Source organism: Serinus canaria, chromosome 9, assembly GCF_022539315.1.
Source record: "Serinus canaria isolate serCan28SL12 chromosome 9, serCan2020, whole genome shotgun sequence".
Classification (NCBI taxonomy): domain Eukaryota; kingdom Metazoa; phylum Chordata; class Aves; order Passeriformes; family Fringillidae; genus Serinus; species Serinus canaria.
The window spans coordinates 7,729,099-7,747,796 of record NC_066323.1 but is presented as its reverse complement, the minus strand read 5'-3'; the positions used below and the strand labels follow the sequence as shown (position 1 = coordinate 7,747,796).

The 18,698-nt window shown below is 39.7% G+C and overlaps 1 protein-coding gene across 3 annotated transcripts in view; it reads right to left on the bottom strand.

Annotated features, from left to right (window-relative positions):
- Positions 1–3,774: 3,774 nt before the first annotated feature.
- ATP11B (ATPase phospholipid transporting 11B (putative)) overlaps positions 3,775–18,698 on the bottom strand; it is a 61,481-nt gene continuing 46,557 nt past the window's right edge. For 2 of the 3 annotated variants that reach the window (XM_009089064.4, XM_050977882.1), the window contains exons 29-30: positions 8,470–8,603; positions 3,775–4,868 (exon numbers count right to left, since the gene is read on the bottom strand). In XM_009089064.4, the coding sequence (XP_009087312.2) occupies positions 4,787–4,868; positions 8,470–8,603 (216 nt within the window). In that variant the 3' untranslated portion in view covers positions 3,775–4,786. Of the gene's footprint in view, positions 4,869–8,469; positions 8,604–15,983; positions 16,070–18,698 lie in introns of all 3 variants that reach the window. The other variant, XM_050977883.1, reaches the window with a different exon arrangement.

The following is an 18,698-nucleotide window of genomic DNA, read 5'->3' as shown; positions in this document are numbered from 1 at the left end:
AACAACTACTGACCAAGCTGTACAAGGAGCAAGCACACGGCCTCGCTGTCAAAGGAGCAAAAATAACAGCCACAGTGTCAGAGGTCCAAAATTCTTTGTATTACTTATTGCTCATTTCCAGTGGGCAACACCCCTAATCTGCCTAAAATTAAGGACCAACAGCTTTAAAAATTACTTCTTGCAGAGATGAAACCATTTGTTTTTTTCCTTCAAAGGACAAGCTCAATCCCTCTTCAGTGAAAAGTCAGGAGTCTTGATGATGATTTCTTATTTTTGTATGCATAAAACCTGAAATCTGTCATGGGGACTGCAACTAGGAATTGTAAAAATATATTCTTTGAGATACAAATTAAGATCCTCCTGGAGTAAGGTGCGCCTCATTTTTAACCATTTTCAACTGCATGCTCCACAGATCATCTTTTATCCTTTTGTCAAAATGTAAAAAGGGTGAGAACCTGCTGCAGTTCGAAGTAATTTCCTTGAAAACTGCTGAGGAGAGACGAATAAAGCCGCAGGCCACGGAGGTGCCCGCCAGGGTCTCTTCCAGGCAAGCGTCGCTCTGAGCGTCCGGGAGCTGCGCGTTTCTGTCCCCGTGTCCCGCAGAGCTCTTCCCCCCGCGGGGACACGGAGCGGGCTCAGCCGCAGCCGGGCGGTGACAACAAGGTCCCCGAGGGAGCAGCAGGCGGCCGTGGCAGCACACACGGCTCTGAGCCAGTCCTGACGCCTTTGGAGCAGCACTGAGCTGAAGGGAGAGAGAAACCCATAGAAAGCAGAAGCCTGGCACATCCCGCGGCAGGAGCTGCCAGAGCATCCCCGCACCCGGCCCTGCTCCTGCTCCAAACCAGAGCAGAAACCAAACCGTGCCACGGGCAACAAACAACAGAAGCAAGGAACGTGCGAAACAACCAACAATAGAAACATCTGCAGGAAAAAAACCCAGCCCAGAGGTGCAAAGAAGAGAGTCTGGCTGGGAAATACTTTAGGAACAGGATAAAGGTTAGCATGAGGCCCCGGTGAAAGGTTTGCCCAGCTCTAGTTCCTTTAAGCAGTGACATCTGTGTAAAAAAGCAGTGGTGAGGGTAGTGACAATGGTGAGGTATTAGGGATTCTACACAAAAAAAACCCCACCTAAAAGTAAGTGGTTCAAAAGCACATTTTGCTTGAGCACTTTGGAAGACTGAATTTCACCAAAATCACATATATTTAGAAGTACAGCAATAGCAGATAGAACTATGAAAAATAATTTAGGCTGCAGCTTTGAGACACTTCTAGCTCTAGAAAATTATATTTTATTCCTATAAAAAAATTATAGGTGCTTAATATGTATTCTAAGTTGCATTAGCTTTTCTCCAATCTTTCTGAAAATGAAAAACCAAAGTTTTCAGCATTCCTTCCTTTGAAGTTTCTGTTCCCCCTTCCCTGCTGTAATCTTAAAAAAATATAGAGTATTTTTAAGCGGAATATTTACATTTCAGTTTTTGAACCAATTCAGAACATCTTAGGTTTTTTTCCACTGCATCCTCTTAAAAGCATGAGTTTGGCAACTAAAATTTTCCTAAGCAACAAAACCAAACCCTGTTTTTCCCAGAGGCAGAACTGACCTGCAGAGAACACGATCGCATGGAGAAGGTGCTTCTTCAGGGACACTGCATAGTAAAGTGAGTGCACACTACTCTTGCTTTGAACTACAAACATCTGCTACAGGCTTTTATGGATTTCAAGGCTAAAAGGTAAATAATAAAACTTTTCTTCCCCATGGCAAAGCCTCCCCCACCCGTTCACATTTGCACTAGGAGGTGAATGCCAGCATTACACTGAATTTTAGCTGGATTTTTCAGTTTCCCTCATGAAGGACTCTGCGCTGTGCCCAGGGCACAGTGAACTGGCTCCTACACTTCAGCTATCAAAGAAATACAAAAAGTCTCTCTTCCTTGAATAGGAGCATTTTTAAAAGATTTGTGATATCAACACAAAACCCCAGTGACTTCCACACAAAATATTTTTCACACCAAAAAAGCTGTCCTTAAGCAAACCACATCTATGCTGTTACTCAATGAGACATTACTGACTTAGATTTACTGCAAATAGAAAAATATACCTTGGCCGAGGGATGGATTCTTAAGTCCTTCCTGAATTGTTTAAATGCAAGTTTCTTCGGTAACCTTACAAACACTGGGAAAAGGGAAAGTAGGGGGAAAGGGAGGAGAGGAGATGGAAGGTTTTAAAGAAACACATCATGAGTGCAAATTATTTTTCAAATACATGACTGTGCTGCTTTTGTGCAAATCTACTCAACACACTGGTGTGGTAAAAGCCAAAATTCATCACAGAGGTGGGCCAGTGGAAATGCTTGGAGCGGGGTTTTGGGCAAAGCCTCTGCTTCCCCTGACACAAGGAACAGGGCAGGACACACGAACCACACGGATGGATGAGAGCACACGGTCACACACACTGACAGGACAATGCCGGGCCTGACACGGACAAACAAGCACTGCTGAAAGGTGTAAAATACAGCTAAACAGCAGATATCTGATTAGAGAAGTAAAATAAATCTGTATTTCCTAGGTATCCATGGCAGCGTGAAGACTCCTGGGAAGAGAAACTACTAGAAGAAAATTACTATTTCAAACCCAGGTTTAAGATAAATACGAAATATAAAGGAAGTTATAGGAGTTGGTGAAAATTAAGTGTATTTTGCTACTACTGCAGATCTGGAGGGGACTGGACAGATTATTGCCTCTCCAGCTGGATCCAGGTTTTCAGCCCCATGCAGTGGGATTAGTCACATGTTCATACCTGCTGCATGAGAAGACAAGGCTCAGTTTTAGTGTTTCTTCATCCCCTGGGCACTCGCTGGGGGGATCTAGTGCACACTAACATTTTCAACCTCAAGCTTCACTGCACTCAGGCATCTGAAGACACGATACAAAAATGCACTATGAATGCTGAATTGAAAACTTACTTAAAAGGAAAATTTGCTGTATTTTGTTCCTTCTTCTTGTCTCGTAATTTATTTTTTAAAGCTTCTTAATTTCTGATCTGATCTTTACCTGTAACAGTGGGAAAAATTCCTTGTGTGCTGCAAGTTCAAGTCACTAGAAATTTAACAACGAAGTTGCAATGACAATTTCTTTCCTACACAGATGTTGCCTTGAGCACTGAGACCTTGTAAACTCCACAGTACCTGCAGCCTTCAGAGAGAAGCTGCCAGACACTAATGCGAAAACAAAGCTCCAAGAGGAGAGCTGAAATAATCCCAGGTAAAGTCATGGGCAGGAAAATGAACAGCAGAGCTGTTTATAGGTAAGGGACATCGGAAGGATGTGATTCCAGGAAAGTGGAACCTGTTCCTTTGCTCACTGAACTTGGGAGAATTGGGGATGACAAGAGGGAAGCACTCTTTTGGCAGCAGCCCAGTTACAGTCAGCCAGGTTTGCAGCAGTCCAGATTTACAGTTTTTACCCAGAGCTAATTTTAAGATGGATCTTTACACTTTTAACTGTCCAACAGGATGAGTATTCCAGTTATGGATGGGATGTCACTGTCAGAGGTGAGCAGCAGCAGCAGCACTTTTCCCAGTCCCCAGCCATGAACAGCTCTGTTGTAAGGCACCCTTGCAGCACTTCCACTTCATCTCCCACATCCCAGGACAAGCAGTGGGTTCAGCCACCCTGGCTGAGGGAATGATGGAAGGTTGCTGCTCCCCAGCCCCCACCATGCAGCCAGGTCTGTACTGGGACAGGGGAGGCACCTGCAGGATGCACCACCCAGAGCTCCAACTGTGTAATTTGTTTTTATTGGCATACTTAGGTATCAAAACATTGCCATCAAGGTCTCGGATCCTTCCGATAGACGAAGATAATTAAGCATTAATTATATCTTCAAAATACAACGTGACCGAATATAAATACATGAAAAAGAACAAAACATGCAAAAATTCCCCAACTTTTAAAGGATTAATAATTCAAAAATTTATGCTAGTGAGACTTCTGCTCAATCCATGAATTCTTAACAAATTTTTCCATGTCAGGATCCAGAACTGTTAACAAAACATACAAGGCATAATAAAAGATGACTGGTTTCTGAATTGTACTTTAGGAGAACAGTGAGCCGCTATATCCCTTATTATTCCAAATTACTGGTTTGTCACAGTTAACAGTGTTTTTCAAAGCAATGGCTAATATATTAGCCACTCATACACCAGCATAAATATTTGAATTGCATTTAACTCTCAAAAATTATTAAACTGATTGCTTATAGAATACAGTAACTGTCCACAGAAGTAACAAAATTGATTTGCAAACTGCTAAGACAGCATCTGCAAGACAGCTCAAAATGAATGTGTATTTAAAAGGAAGGGTCATCATTAAAAACACAACTTTTAAAAGTTTAATTGTGCAGATTCAAATTGATTCAAATTGGATCACTCAAATTTGGGAGGAGAAAGATTTCTGTCATTGCCCTATACGGAAATCTCCAGTATTAAATGTAGGATTCCAATCTGCTCATACAGCAACAAAAAGGATCAAATGGTCAGAGGTAAAAGCATTCCTTAAAAAAACAAAAAACAAAAAACCAAAAACTTATTTAGCAATTTGTAGATATAATTAGAAAAAATCCTGGAAGCAATTGCTGTGCAGATTTTGCCAGGCCAGACGAGCCCTGCCTGGACTCAGGAGTCCTCTGGGCTTTCCTAGGGCAGCGCCAGACACTGAGCTCACCTCAGCACCTGCTAAAGGTGTGTGAGCACCACATGGCTTCCACAAGGCATTCAAAAATGTCCCTGTCAGCAAGTGGCTGAGTCCATTGTGGAGAGAGTCAAGATGCTCCTGTCGTTGGCATAGAAGGGATCCGATGAACTCCATGATCTAAAGTAACAATAAAAAAAAAGTTTGGCTGACTGGGAACTTGTATTTGCAGTGGGAAGTGAGGAAAAAAGTCTATGAGAGCAAAAGATAGAAGTGTTACAAGAGCAGGCAAATTTACCTCTTTAAAGGACTAATTTCATGTGGGTACCTGCAGTTCATTCAAACCTTTGGAAACAGGCCAATTCATGCCTGCTGTGTAATGAGCACACAGCTACAGCTATTTCTATCACTGTAAATTAAAACAACCAGAGGTTTTCATGCCTATTTTGCAGCTGAAGTTTTAGTGCTGTGCCTCGGGAGGCTGTGAATGCTGCCTGTGTACAGAGGCACCAAGAGGCTGCTCCAGCAGATCCCTGTGGAGCCCACAGCCAGCCCTGGGAACCTGGCACAGCCATGTCCCAGCAGGAAACCTCCACACTGCCTGAGCCTGGGGGAGGCAAAACTTATCCACAGCCAGGAACCTGTTTCATCCCTTCCTGTTACACTTCAAAACATCAGGGAACCACCTCAGCCATCACAGCTGCTGACTCAGAGGGGTCTCACAAAGTTTTTTGCTTGATTACTGCTTGGGAAGAAATCCAGTTCTTGGCTGCACAGCATTATAGGGCTGCCTGGGAAAAGCTGAAGAAGTTTGGAAGGCAGGAAATAAAAACACAATGAGCTTATCCTCCAAATTAGGCTCTGTCAGAAATCTGCTGTTTCTTTAAAACTGTTCCATCCAGTGCCTTGACACAAGAATCACTAATGGGAGACCCAACAATTCAGCAATGATTCCTACTGTACAAGTGATGTATGTGATCCACCATTCTGAATATTTTAGTGACTGACAAGTTCGACAGACAATTTAATGGAACAGACAGACAAAATGCATTTTAACATACCACACCACACATTTTATATTCTAACTGGCTAATGAAGCTATAGAAAATACTTCTCAAATACATTTTACAAGCAGTAAAATAAGCACAAGAGACTATATTCCTGTGGCCCACTACTCCAAGCATTTGTATCACTTTGATTCATCAACGTTTTAATCAAAATTTGATACAAGGTTTGACTTCATGTTATCATATTTGACAGAATATCATATTTGACAGAATATCATAAGCAGAGAATACAACACAAGCTGCCTACAGCAACATTATTTAAAATAGTGTTCTTCATTCTACAGCACTTGCACAAACAACATACTCATCAGCATCACTTCAATCAACAAAAATAATTTGCAGCTACTTCCTGGTTGAATACTTAGCTGTTTTATAGAGAACAAGTACTCAAAAGACCATCCTGTTGGGGACTGCACAATCTTCTGGAGACTGAGATAAAAAACAAAGCAGCTCAAGCTCATGAACAAAGCCTAAACAATTTTAAAATCACCCAACAGTTTTCTTAATTGTACCTTTGGAATTTCACAACTTGTAACTGCTTCATGTGTTTTAAGCAATTAGTAATTAAAAAAAATTAATAAAGACTTCTCATATTAGCAAAAAAATATAAGGGAGAAAATGGTCCCTTGACTTTCAGAGCAGGTTGTCAATACTGAGTAGAAGGAGCTGAAATCATTAGCGAAAATAATATGACTGACTTTTAAAAAATCTCTTTTCTATTTGTACTGTACTTAAATTTAAGTGAAACTAGAAGATTGTTCACAGCAATTTCAACCAGAGGCAGATGCAAAACCCACAGAACTTCAAGCCCTTAGTGTAGCACCAAGATAGTTTTGCATATTCATAGAACATAATCTTAATGTCTGTGTTCTAAGAACTCTAAAATAATTTGGCAGATGGAACTTCATCTGAACACTACATGAAGTAAGCAGGAAATAAACCTAACAAAAAGCAGTCTTGAGAAAAGTGTTTAATATTCTGTCAAATACGAGTTAGCTTCAATAAGTATTTTTAAGTTCTTAAGGAAAGAAAATTTAAGTGGAACAAAGAGAAAATTGTAAAACTGCAAATACATTGCAGAAAACAAAACACAGAATACCTACCTTATAAGAAGACTACAGGTTACTAAGGCAATTGTTAACTAACAATCTGCCCTAATTAGATAATAAGTGAAACAAACTAGCATGAGAAATTCCTCATTTGGAAAGCACAGTTTTACAGAGAAGTGAAAAAAACCCCAGAAAAGTTAGAGCAACTGCTACCAAAATGTTGATTTTTAGACCAATTAAATGCTCACCTTGCAGATAAAAAATTCTATTAAACTGTTTATTTTACACATCATGCCCGCTTTCTACACAGCAAGTTTGAATTAAAAATGTACTTAATAGTAACAGTTCATTTTTCATATGGAATGAAACTTCTTGCATACTCATACCCTAGATTTTTAGAAACATTGAATAAATTTCATAAGCAAGCCAGAAGAGAGAGACTGACTGAAAGCACAGACACCGTGTTCAACACAAGAGTTCCAACAGAGATGAGCTACAGACCAGGCAATACCTAAAGGCAGAATCAGAGCTGACAAAGCTGTCAGGGTAAATTACCCACACAAGATTTGACACCCAGTGAATGATATCACAACCTTTAACTGAAAGAGACAAAGTTCTTCAAATACAAAATGAGTTTCCTTGAAAATGTGTGAAATTCAGTCTTTTCCGGTTTGCCTTTTGACCAATGAAGGACCATGATATCATCCAGGGACAGAGATTACGATGTACAAAAGACTATTTTTATTTCTACCCCCAAATATTTCCATATTTGTTTGCTATCCCTCTTTGTTTGGAAATGGGGAGATGGCACATGAGAGGATTCAGTGAGAGCTCCTCTCCCAGTTGTGCTGACTGCAAGAGCACTGTTGCTCTGCAGACATGTCCAGTTGCTCAACATGCTTTTACCTCACTGACGTTTGTTTCACATGTGGTTTGTGAAGGAAAGATTTATTTAGCACATACTTTGGAATGGCACACATGATTTTGACAATATACCTTCTAGAACCCAAAAAACATTGAAAATTCTTAGAACCTGAAGACTCTGTTCTGTCAATCACTCTGATTTTAGAAATAGATTATAAAAGTTATACTACAAAAATATTTCATCTTCATATCAATCAATGGCTGAAAGATTTAAAGGCTCTCCTCCTAACAATGAAGTTAGATTTAAGGGGGGGAATGTGAGCCTTTTGTATACCTTCAGGAGTAATGCAAGCTCCAAGGTAAATATTTGGAGGTTGTACATCAAGAACCAAAGGGAAAAGTCTTTTGACTTTACAAACAACTCCTGATTTGTGAAGGCAAAAAAGTAATCATAAAAAGGAGAACAAAAACAGGAGCAAGGCTTGATTTTCTAAAGAGAAGAATGTACAAATCAAGAGAAATTACGATAGATACAACACAAGAGCTTGTAAAGCCGAACTAAACGCTGTAACAGAAATCTTTCGAAAACTGCTTTTCCCCTCCCCATCCCAAAAGAAACCACTCAAAAAGAAACAAGAAGCTAATCTTTTAGGATGAAAAAAGTACAATAAAGAGTTGCATTTTCTACTTAGGTAAGCAAAACCTGCAGCTGGTTTCTAGACATCTATTGCTGCAGGCTCATCGGGTTCCAGTTTATAGGAGAATCGTCTGCAGCAAAGGCTATTGAGAGAAATGCCACACCTGTTGACCCGGGTTGGGCTACACCTTCCCATTAGTCGTTCCAGCATTCTTCTAACAGATGTGCATGCTGTTTCCCCATCTGAGAAGCAGCACATGGAGTCCAAGCAGTTGATACCTGAACCTGCCTCAGTAAGCTGGAAAGAAGAAAAAAAAAAAAGAAAAAGAAAAAAACGAAAAATCAGTACTCACAAATTCTAGCAATGAAGATGTTACCAAAAAACACTCAGGAAAAGTGGATTTTCTTAAAGCTAGAGTGTTGAATATTTTTCAGTTTCATAGGAGAACTACAGTAATGATATTACGACTCCCTAAGGTCTACATACACTAAAATTTGCTCTTCCCAAGGTTTGACTGCAGCCTTGTTGAGCGCATGGAAATGGTCTGGCACAGCATCTGCCTAACCCTGGAAATTCCCTCCACCAAACCCCGCAGCAGAGCACATGCACTTCCAGCTGGGATGCCTTGATTTACCTTCAACAATTTATAACAGCTCAGCCCTATTTTAAGGGAAATTTATCAAGACAAAGCTGCAGGCTGCAGAATACAACATAGCAACTTGATCCCAAGTAATTCTACCTCAAGCACACAATGCAACTTCCTAGAATAATTGACATTATATCACTACCATAGATACCCTTGGCTTGGTAGAGAACAAAAGCACATTCCTGATTGTGTGAACATGGTTTATCCAAAAGCAAACAAGGCTAATGTCAGAAAGGTTCAGTCATGTTCATGCCAGCATGAAGAATTATTCAGCATTAGCATAATAAACTCTTTCAACAGCTCATGTTTTGTAGGTGAGGGAAAAAAGGAATAAAAGAAATAAAATGAAAAGAAAACAGCAACAGATGTATGGGTGTAAGTGCCACCTACCAGTGTGCTCCTCTACAGCTCTGCTGCACCAACTGCAGCATAACTGGAATCTCCTGCTTCTGCAGAAAGAATATCCTAAACTGACTTCAGTACCATTCTAAAGAGAAATAAAAATGTGAAGTGTGGGGATGCTTTTTAATTTAATTTTAAACTCTCCATGAGAGCATCCTGTCAAACAAATACTAAACACAGAGGCTGAACTTTACCCTCTCCTCACACCAGGAGAAAGAAGAATTCTGGGAGGAGGCATCTTAGTCCATGACAGGACACAGCTCACTTAAGACCTTCCCACAACTTTTCACTGTGACACTAAAGGTCACTGACTGTTGTCTGAACATTCTATTTTTGAGCCCGAATTTATTTCACGCCACCCACAGTTGCCAAAAACTGCAAGGAAAGCAAAGAACCTCAAGAGCTCCCTATGGAAACAGTTCACTATGAGTGGAGACACTCTTTTTCCTACTCCCCCCAAACAAGCAGCTGGACACATTTACAGCTTCACAACAGAACAGCCTACACAACAAAGAAGAGGCAGCTAACAGAAACAAGAGGCTTTTGGAAATACAAGAGAAAAATCTCAGCTGGTAGGACAAGGAGGAACACAGACAGAACTGGTGTTTGCTTCCATGCGACTTTTCCTGTGCCTGTCCCTTCCTCAGCCCTGTGCCACATTCCCCACAGCCCCTCCAGACTTTTCCATCACACCACTCATTGTGATGTTCACAGAACTGTCACTCAGCAGCTGTTGGAATGTACAGGATTCTCCACAAACGGAGCCCCCTGATCCTGTGGATGCTGCAGCTCAGAGGCCGTGGCTGAGTACAGGCAGAACACGCTTTAGCTCACACACTCATCTGGGGAGTCTTTGGGACACAGAAGGAACATTTACTGTGACAATGAACTTCTGTACCTGAGAGGCAGGAGCAGAATATTTGCAAGTGACAGGTCTGCAAGGGGTTCCGGTTAAAAGACAAACAAAACAAAACGCATCTCAACAGAGATGTCCCTGAACACCCTAATGTGATGATCACCATGACTGGTCCCAACTGCAGTGCCACAGAAAATACCAGAATCAGGAACTGCACACTTTGCAGCACTGCAGTACCAACAAACATGACCTTCAGAGCCACCTCAGACTGTGCTCCCAGAGCTGTGACACAAGAGATTACACAGAGCAGAAGGAATTCCCAATGGAGGTCAGCAGGCAAACGCCCTGCTGCAGATGGAGAGACCTTCACAGATGTGGCCACAGCAATACAAAACTGTAACACTATTACACTCAGGATTTCAAACAGAGTACTTAGTTCATCCATTATGCTCAAGCAGACCTTCAAATTTACTGCAGAAAGTCACATTACAGTGGTTGTATGCTGGATCCAGATGAACCAGAGCATTTTTGTCCTTAGAATCTGTTACCCTGAGAGCCAGGAGTCCTGGATATTATCCAAAGACTGCCAAAAAGAGGAAACAAGAGTAACCCAAACAAGCTTCCAAGGAGCAAACTCTCAGCTCTGGATTTTGGAGGTCTAGTGTCTCTTTTTCTGGAGAATCTCCTTTATTCTTCACAAGTTAGATACAAAAAGCAAGGATCATGCTTGAACTACAACCTCTGGAAAAGTTAATACCGCTTTTTTAAAAAATGGCAAATGAGACCTTACATGAGTCTGGAAACAACAATACTTTTCTGTCAAACTCACAGTTAAGTGAGTTTGCTGTGAAATGAAAAGAAATGCTGAGAGAACATTAAGGACAAAAAAACCTAATTAAATTTTATGTGTAGGTATATTGTTTATCATTGCCTGGTGAACATGGATTTTTCTATTTACATCCACTACCTGGAAGGAAGATACATATGCTAGAGAGTCCCTTTTCTCACTTTCTCTCTGTGAAGGACAATTATGGTCATAATTTTATACCAAAGTAAAACCTGTCATGGCAAGGCAGGAAGGCATAATGTTCCCTGGAGACCTGAAACAAACCCTCAGAAACACAAGGCAGGAGAGACAATGCTTTAAAAAAATTAATGAGTAGAGAGAAATATCAGATATTATTAATATTTGTGTGGCAAACAAAGTATGTTCATAAGGTGAGATCTGGAATCTCACTAAACATAATACTTTATATGAGAATGGCCCATTGGATGTAATAAATCAAAAAGCAACTGAGAATTAAAGAATGATTCAGCTTGATAAAAAAAAAATCAAACCAACATTCTATGATGCAACTTTTCTTGTAGATATAAAAAAAATATGGGTATTTTGGAGATGGCTCAATGACTCTCTCTGTATGTAAATAAATGTAAATATGTAAATAAATACACACACATTAGGGTACAGTGGGAGTACTACCTAGTGGAGGTAAGAACTGTCGGGCAGGCAAGATGGGTCTAGCAGCTGCCTACTGTCCTCCCCTCTGTGCCTGCTTTCAGCAAAGTCACATGCTGAGCTGACTGAACCCTTATCTTCTTCCATCTGGAAGGACAGAAAAGCAACAGATCTTATAAAGCACCATACTTGCATTGCTTTAAAACAGTTACCATTGTTACAAGAACTTTCACAGGTCTGATCTTGAGAGAACAAGGCAATTTACAAGGTCAAGAGGCAATTTTTATTTTTGGTGGATCAAATGCGGTTTCTCAGCACCCAAGTGTTAAAAGTGTTTGGCCTTTTTGTGCTCTACAGACTACAAGGAAACCCAACAAATTTGGACTCTATCTAAAATTCTTAGAGATTCTGGAGTTTTGTTTTCCCCCTTCTAACAGAAAGGACCATTTCAGTTTGTTTGTCTTACTGCAGGTTATTCCATATGCCACAAGACAGACATTTCAACCCAAAATTTATTCACACTGAAAGTTGGGACTTTGAGGAATGGGGAAGGTGTTTAATCCTGTACACCAAGTTAAGGGCAGGGTATTCTCCTGAGCCCAGGTCCCAGCTACCAACATTCTGATGCCACATGGATGTTTTAGGAGATTGATACAAGATGGTCATTACTATTCCACAATTAAGTTAAAACTTGCTCCCTACTGTAAATCTTACCATCTTTAACCCTTATGTACTGTATACCAAAATCCAAAACAATTGGATTTAAAAATTTTAAAGAAAATATATAGGAATGTTGACATCTAACAACTTCACTGCTCTGATGTTTTTATCACTTCTTTTTCTACTCTTTGTACCAAATGAACCTACAAGGGCCAAATTATTTAATTATTTCGAAGTCATTAGACCAAGGTTTCTTCAAGTAAGTAGTATGTGCACTTCTGTGACTGAAGTCAAATCCAAAATGGTGCATTCTTCCCTCATTTACTCATCTTCCTGTGAGAGATTCTGTGGATTAGGCAACAGAACAACACCAAGCTATGTTAACCCAATGAACAGATCTGTAAAGGAAGAGATCAAAGTGCAGCACCATCAGGGTGCAGCACACCTCACTAGTGGGAATTCATGCTTCCAGTGGGACAGTTTTCTTGGAAATTGCACGTTCCTTACAGAAAATATAGGCTGTAAAAGGAACACAGACCTCTCTGCTCTCAACACCATACAGCTGGGCTGGGTCAGACCTGAAAGCTGCAGGGGCGGAATCCTATGGAACGGGAGCTAGAGTTAAAAATATGACAAGGAATGAAGGCCTTAAGGGCAGGGCTTGGAGCTCTGGAGACAGCTAAAGGGCAGATGTGGACTGAGATGAAGGGAAAACCAAGCAACAACAGACTCAGGAGGCTGAAGATGGGGAAAGAACAGGGTTTGGCTGTGACAAGGTAAATGCTCCAGAGCCCCAGATATAACACTGTACACTGACAGCCTTCTCTGTAAATAAAACCCTTTCTGATGTCTAACATTTCCCCATTTCTGGGTACAGTTCATAACACACTGTCCAAAGGTAGAAACTCTGTAACACTGAGTTAATCCCATCCGTAAACTGAATGAAAATATCTGTCCAAGTAACACATCTCAAATGTGGCTTAAGATTTCTGACAGTTCTTACAAAGCACAGGACACATAGACATACATGCACATAGAACATTTTCTTTACAGGTAAAAACATGGAATGAGATACAGTGGGACCCAGTTAGTACCCTAAGGTACATATTTCACACATTCTAAGAACAGAAGAGGCAGCTATGAAAGAAAGCAGTGCTCTGCCAGACTCCAGTGAAGCACACCTGCACCTGCCTGTGCTGCCTCATTTTCTCTTCATCCCACATTCCAAAAGGGACAGTAGAGTTAGGAGGCAAGATTTTAGCAGGCACAAAAGACTGCAATTCTGACTTACAGGAATCACCTGGATACTTAGAAGATTCCCTCAAAGATCTTAACTGTACATCACCAATGTACTCAATATAGTCAGTATAAACTTGAACATTTTTTGCACACTGTGAAGCCTACAGAAACAAAAAATGATTGTAGCATCATACTTCTCTTTTAATTTGCATTCAAAAAATAAGTCTTCTTTTGATCTCAAGAGAAGAGTAAGCATTTTGGCAGAACAAAGCATAACTCAGTTTAACCTGGAGTTATGTTTGAGACTCTTAATACATATTTACAAACAACAAAAACCTGCCAGAGTCTGTTCATTAACCTCCATGCATTCTGCAGTCCCAAAGGATGCAATCCCTGGGTGGACATTACAAATGAGGAGTGACAGATTAGCTGCTTTACAGCTACATATTCACCAGGCAGCTGTTTTGTTTCATGCTCCCACAGTTTTCCTTGCCTTCTTTGCCCTGGTGCTTTGGGAAAACCACAGAAACCAACTCACACTCTTCACTCCAAATTAGATATTATTTAGCATAGTGAAGTGAGTAATTTCTGTCTATCAATTGATTTTCCTTTTCACTGTTTTAGGCAAGGATCCACAGGATAACTTCTGAACTTTGTCCAAAGACAATATAAAGAACTAGAGAAACCTGAATCTTTCTTTGCTTCTTGTTGCACTTTACAAGCTCAGCTGCACATTAGAAAGCAGCCAGTGCTTGTACTTCAGGTACTATCAGATACTCAAGTGCAAAAATTCTGACTTACAAGAGAATTGGATTTGCATAATCATTTGTAACTCATGGACAAAACAGATTTTCCTCTTTTTTCCCTAAGTTTAATATGAAGAAAATTGCCTCACATTGGCAAGGATTCTCCTGGTTTTAGCATTTTTATGGCTACAGTGCTGCATTCCTAGACAGCTTTATTTTTCTTTGACTACCCAGCTGTATAACCATTAAGATGTGTTTATTTTTTTAAATTTTAGCAGAATTATCTGTTCTAAAACCTTTGGTATAGCTATGATGTGTGATGTAATTCACTTTAATAATTAACTGAGAAAATAAACTTACATCCACTTATCCACAGTTTTTAAAAGGTAACTTGATAAACCAAGATATGTAATAAACTAAGAATTTGAAAAGCTAACTTGTAAAGGCTTTTGCAGAGGAACCTCCCCAATATATTGCTAAGTTTAACAGCTTTCAAAAGCTATACTGTACTTTGCCTGTTTTAAAGCTATTAAGTGCTGAATTCAAAACAAATCAAAATAAAGCCAGCCCACCACTACCCCCCTGGGTGTTTGGAAATCCAAGGTGTTGCCTTTCACACTGGGGTCACTAACACCACAACACAATGGCCATTTCAAGTTTTGCCTTGTAAAGTTGTAGTGTACTCTCAGAGGAAACACAAAACTTTTCTCTTTTGGTTTAACAAACAGCAATTAAGTCCTTAAAATGTAGATTAGTTGGTTCTCCTAGGCACCTATTTGTACATTTTTAACAACAAAGTCACCTTGAAAAATATTTAAAAGGAATCAGATCTTTGCATTAATTCTTGCTGTAGGATGTGGAATTAAACAGACTGAGACATTGCTGGCGTATGCTTAAGTCTTAATGAATGCTTAAGTCATACAAAAGAGAATCAGCATTTGACAGCATTTCATGTGCTGAACTCGGGGCATTTGAAGAGTTGCAGAATCATGTTTTACCTACACAGACACATGTATGCTTTGATCTTGTTTTGAATAGTTTTCTGGGACTTTGTAGCCAAATGCCTTTAGGAATAAGTATCTATACACATTAAAAACAAACAACACTCACTTTATAGCTGCACAAAACAGACACAAAAAGCCTCAGCTGCACAAGGGTATGGACGCACCCAAGCTTCAAACATTATCTGCTCTTTTGACACAATTGAAAGCAAATTAAAATGGGCAAATAACTTGCAAGAAATTGCTGCCTGAAGTACATGGATCTTCCTGTCACAGCCTTATAAAGCTGAAATTATCCAGCATGCAAAATGCACTGTTAATTTTTATCATAAAGAAACCAAAAGCATTATAACCATGCTAGAAACTACAATTATTTAAAAACGGATGCAAGAACAGCTGATCTTTATTCTGGAAGTTGAACATCATGCTAGGGATGTTTTTTCCTTTAAAAAAACAAAAAGCACGTCTAACACATGCTACTTAGGAGAAGCATTTGGCTCAAAAACACAGAGCAAAGCCAAGAAATCACCAAACTGAATGTTTCTGCACTACATGTATTGCCCTCTCACCCCACTAATATATATTCATGCCTCTTCCCATCTCTCTCAGCACTGGTTAGTTCACCTTGAGCATGCATAAGAGTTGATGAGGAACTCTCCCTCCTACTCTACCTAATTTTGCTCAGCTGATTCCTGGCCCTGGACAATGGCTGCAGTGCGATGAACTCGTCACTTAAAGCAACTCTGTTGGAGTACATCTACAATTGGACAGAGAAGGGATGGAACATACATGTCAGTAAGTAGCAGCAGTAATCTTCTAAGAGAAAGACACAGGACAACACATTGTTATTTAAGTGGAATACACATCATATACAGAACACAAGCCTGGTACCTTCAAGACAGCTCCTGGGACCATCACAGCCAGTCAGTGGCAGGACCATTCTTAAAGTACCTTTGCTTTCATACTGAGAGAAAAGGCCTACACACTTTTACATCTGTGCTTTACCAGACACCTTTATTCTGTATTGCTTTCTTGCCTCAACAGTGCTGTGATTTATCTTTACTCAAAGATTTGTATTTTGATTCACATTTACCTTACTGTCCAATTCCTCCTGCATGATTCTGTAACAGACCTATATTGAGGAACTGCCCACAAGCTACTTCAGGGCAACTGACCTCATACCATCTTATGAAACCATTATAAGATGGCTTTTCTTTAGGCCAGCAAAAAACCCTTGAAACACAGCAAAACTAAAATGAAAATACAGTAACACACATTCACCTTAAGTGCATTAACGAACACAAAGTTAGCCAAGCTCATCCTCTATAAAAATCAACTCATGCTTGCCTGTCGAATTTTTAATTTTTAGTTTCCTAAAATTAATGAGTCAGATTTAAGTTGCTGTTAAAGAACAATATTTACATTTAAAAGCCTATTAAATTTCTCTCTTGTATCAGTTAAACTTCTCTGCTCGCTTATGGAAAACTTAGCTACATGTAACATCTAACAGATCAGAGGCAAACTCACACTTGATGCTATCACCTTAATAAAATCAAAGTAAGGCAGATTCCTACAGATATAGTGAATTCAGAGCACTAAGTCACACACAAAAAAGTTCGGAAAAATTAGAACAATAGGAGCAAGCATTTTCAGCTGAGAAACGTGTGTTTTGCTCATTGCTCCAGGGATGACTTTAGAATTTAAATGAAGGCAGACAGAAACAAATACCCTAAAAAGCTGCAATTTAAAAACAAGGAACTAGGGCATGTAAAAATTTATCTTGCCATAATAAAAACATAGTAACTATAAACCAAGCTTTTTCTTTCCCCCAATATGAAAATATACCAATGTAGTCCTACAATTAAAAATGAATAATTGAACATGTTCAGTTATACAGAGGGTGCACCTACACAACAAAAAATAATTTTAAAGGCCAATACACAAAATTCCATATTTATTTCTTCAATGACTTCCACAGAATTCATTATCATCAGTCATCACACTTCGCATTTAGGACAAAGATATTCTCCAAACCCTTTCTATCTGAAAGTCAGTCTCTTCCTCTGCTTGGAAACAGAAAGAAAAATATTTACTAGGAATTTGACTGCACAGCTGTAATGGCATTAAACTGAACCAAAAAATTCTTTAGAAAGGAGTCCTAAAGCAAGTAGCAGGAAGTATATGGATAAAGGCAGGAAAATCCATGTGGCTTTTAGGGTTTAATTCAAGCACTTCAACAACATGAAAAACCTCAAGAACCACCCCAATACTGTGCCAGACAGCAACAGGTGATGTACAGCAAGGAAGGAAAGAGAGTGTTTGATAAATACTACCACTAGTTTTTGAAGAGAGGAAAAAAAATAGGTAAATATCATTACCTACAGACACTCTAACCCATGAAGTGCAGAAATGTGCAATCCAGAGCCTTACCAGGTCTATCTGAACAGTCTTATGAAAGTCAGTGGTTATTTACTTTGGCTTTTAGCTCCTGAATTCCAAGACAGGAAAAAGCAGCCAATGTTCCAATTTCTGAAAGGGACTAGTGGGATAGTCTGGCTAGCAGTAGGCTTATCAGCATGATGTTGATCCCAGGCAAATGAAGAGAAGGTCTCACACGGATTTTTTTTTAACACACATATTAGAAGGGTAATATAATTTAAGTAAATCAATGTGCACTTACATCAAAGTAATTACAAGGTTAGATGCTAAAGACAGCAGCACTGATGCAGTGCAGTCAGCTGCTCTGCATGGCACAGAGCTCAGTGCCACTTGCATTAAGCAATTAGGACACCACAAAATCCATCTGGCACACAGGTGGACAGAAAGCTGCTGAGAGGTTTCAGACCATAACTGTGCATGGGATATCTCTGTCAGTTGAGTTCTTCATACACTTTCACTATTTTTGGTCCCGTGCTAATTGGCCTCTCATCAATGCCCTGAAAGAAACCAGTATCACCACCTGCAGATGTGTAGAAGATGCAGAAGACAACAGGTTATTGATCTATGTTATTCTGTAATCTGAATATAGCTGGGGACTCATTATTTCCATACTTGGCACTGATGTCTGCTGTTCTGGAATACTGGGTCCACTGGTGAAATCCAAAATTCAATATGAGGTTGAAGAAGGGTAAAAATTACAGGAGAAACACAAGAATAATGAGAAGACCCTAAAACAACCTTTTTGATGAAGATGCAAGTCCAATCTACCTACCAATGCTAAAATTATCTTGATCACAAAGCTAACTGTGAATGAAACAAAAACTATAATTGAGACCTTCTCAGTTTAGCAGAAGAAGTATAAAAAGATATAATGTTGAAAATTGAAACCAGAGGGACAGTTACTATTAGAACAATAAGCCAGGATGACTTCTCCTTAACTGTCTCTA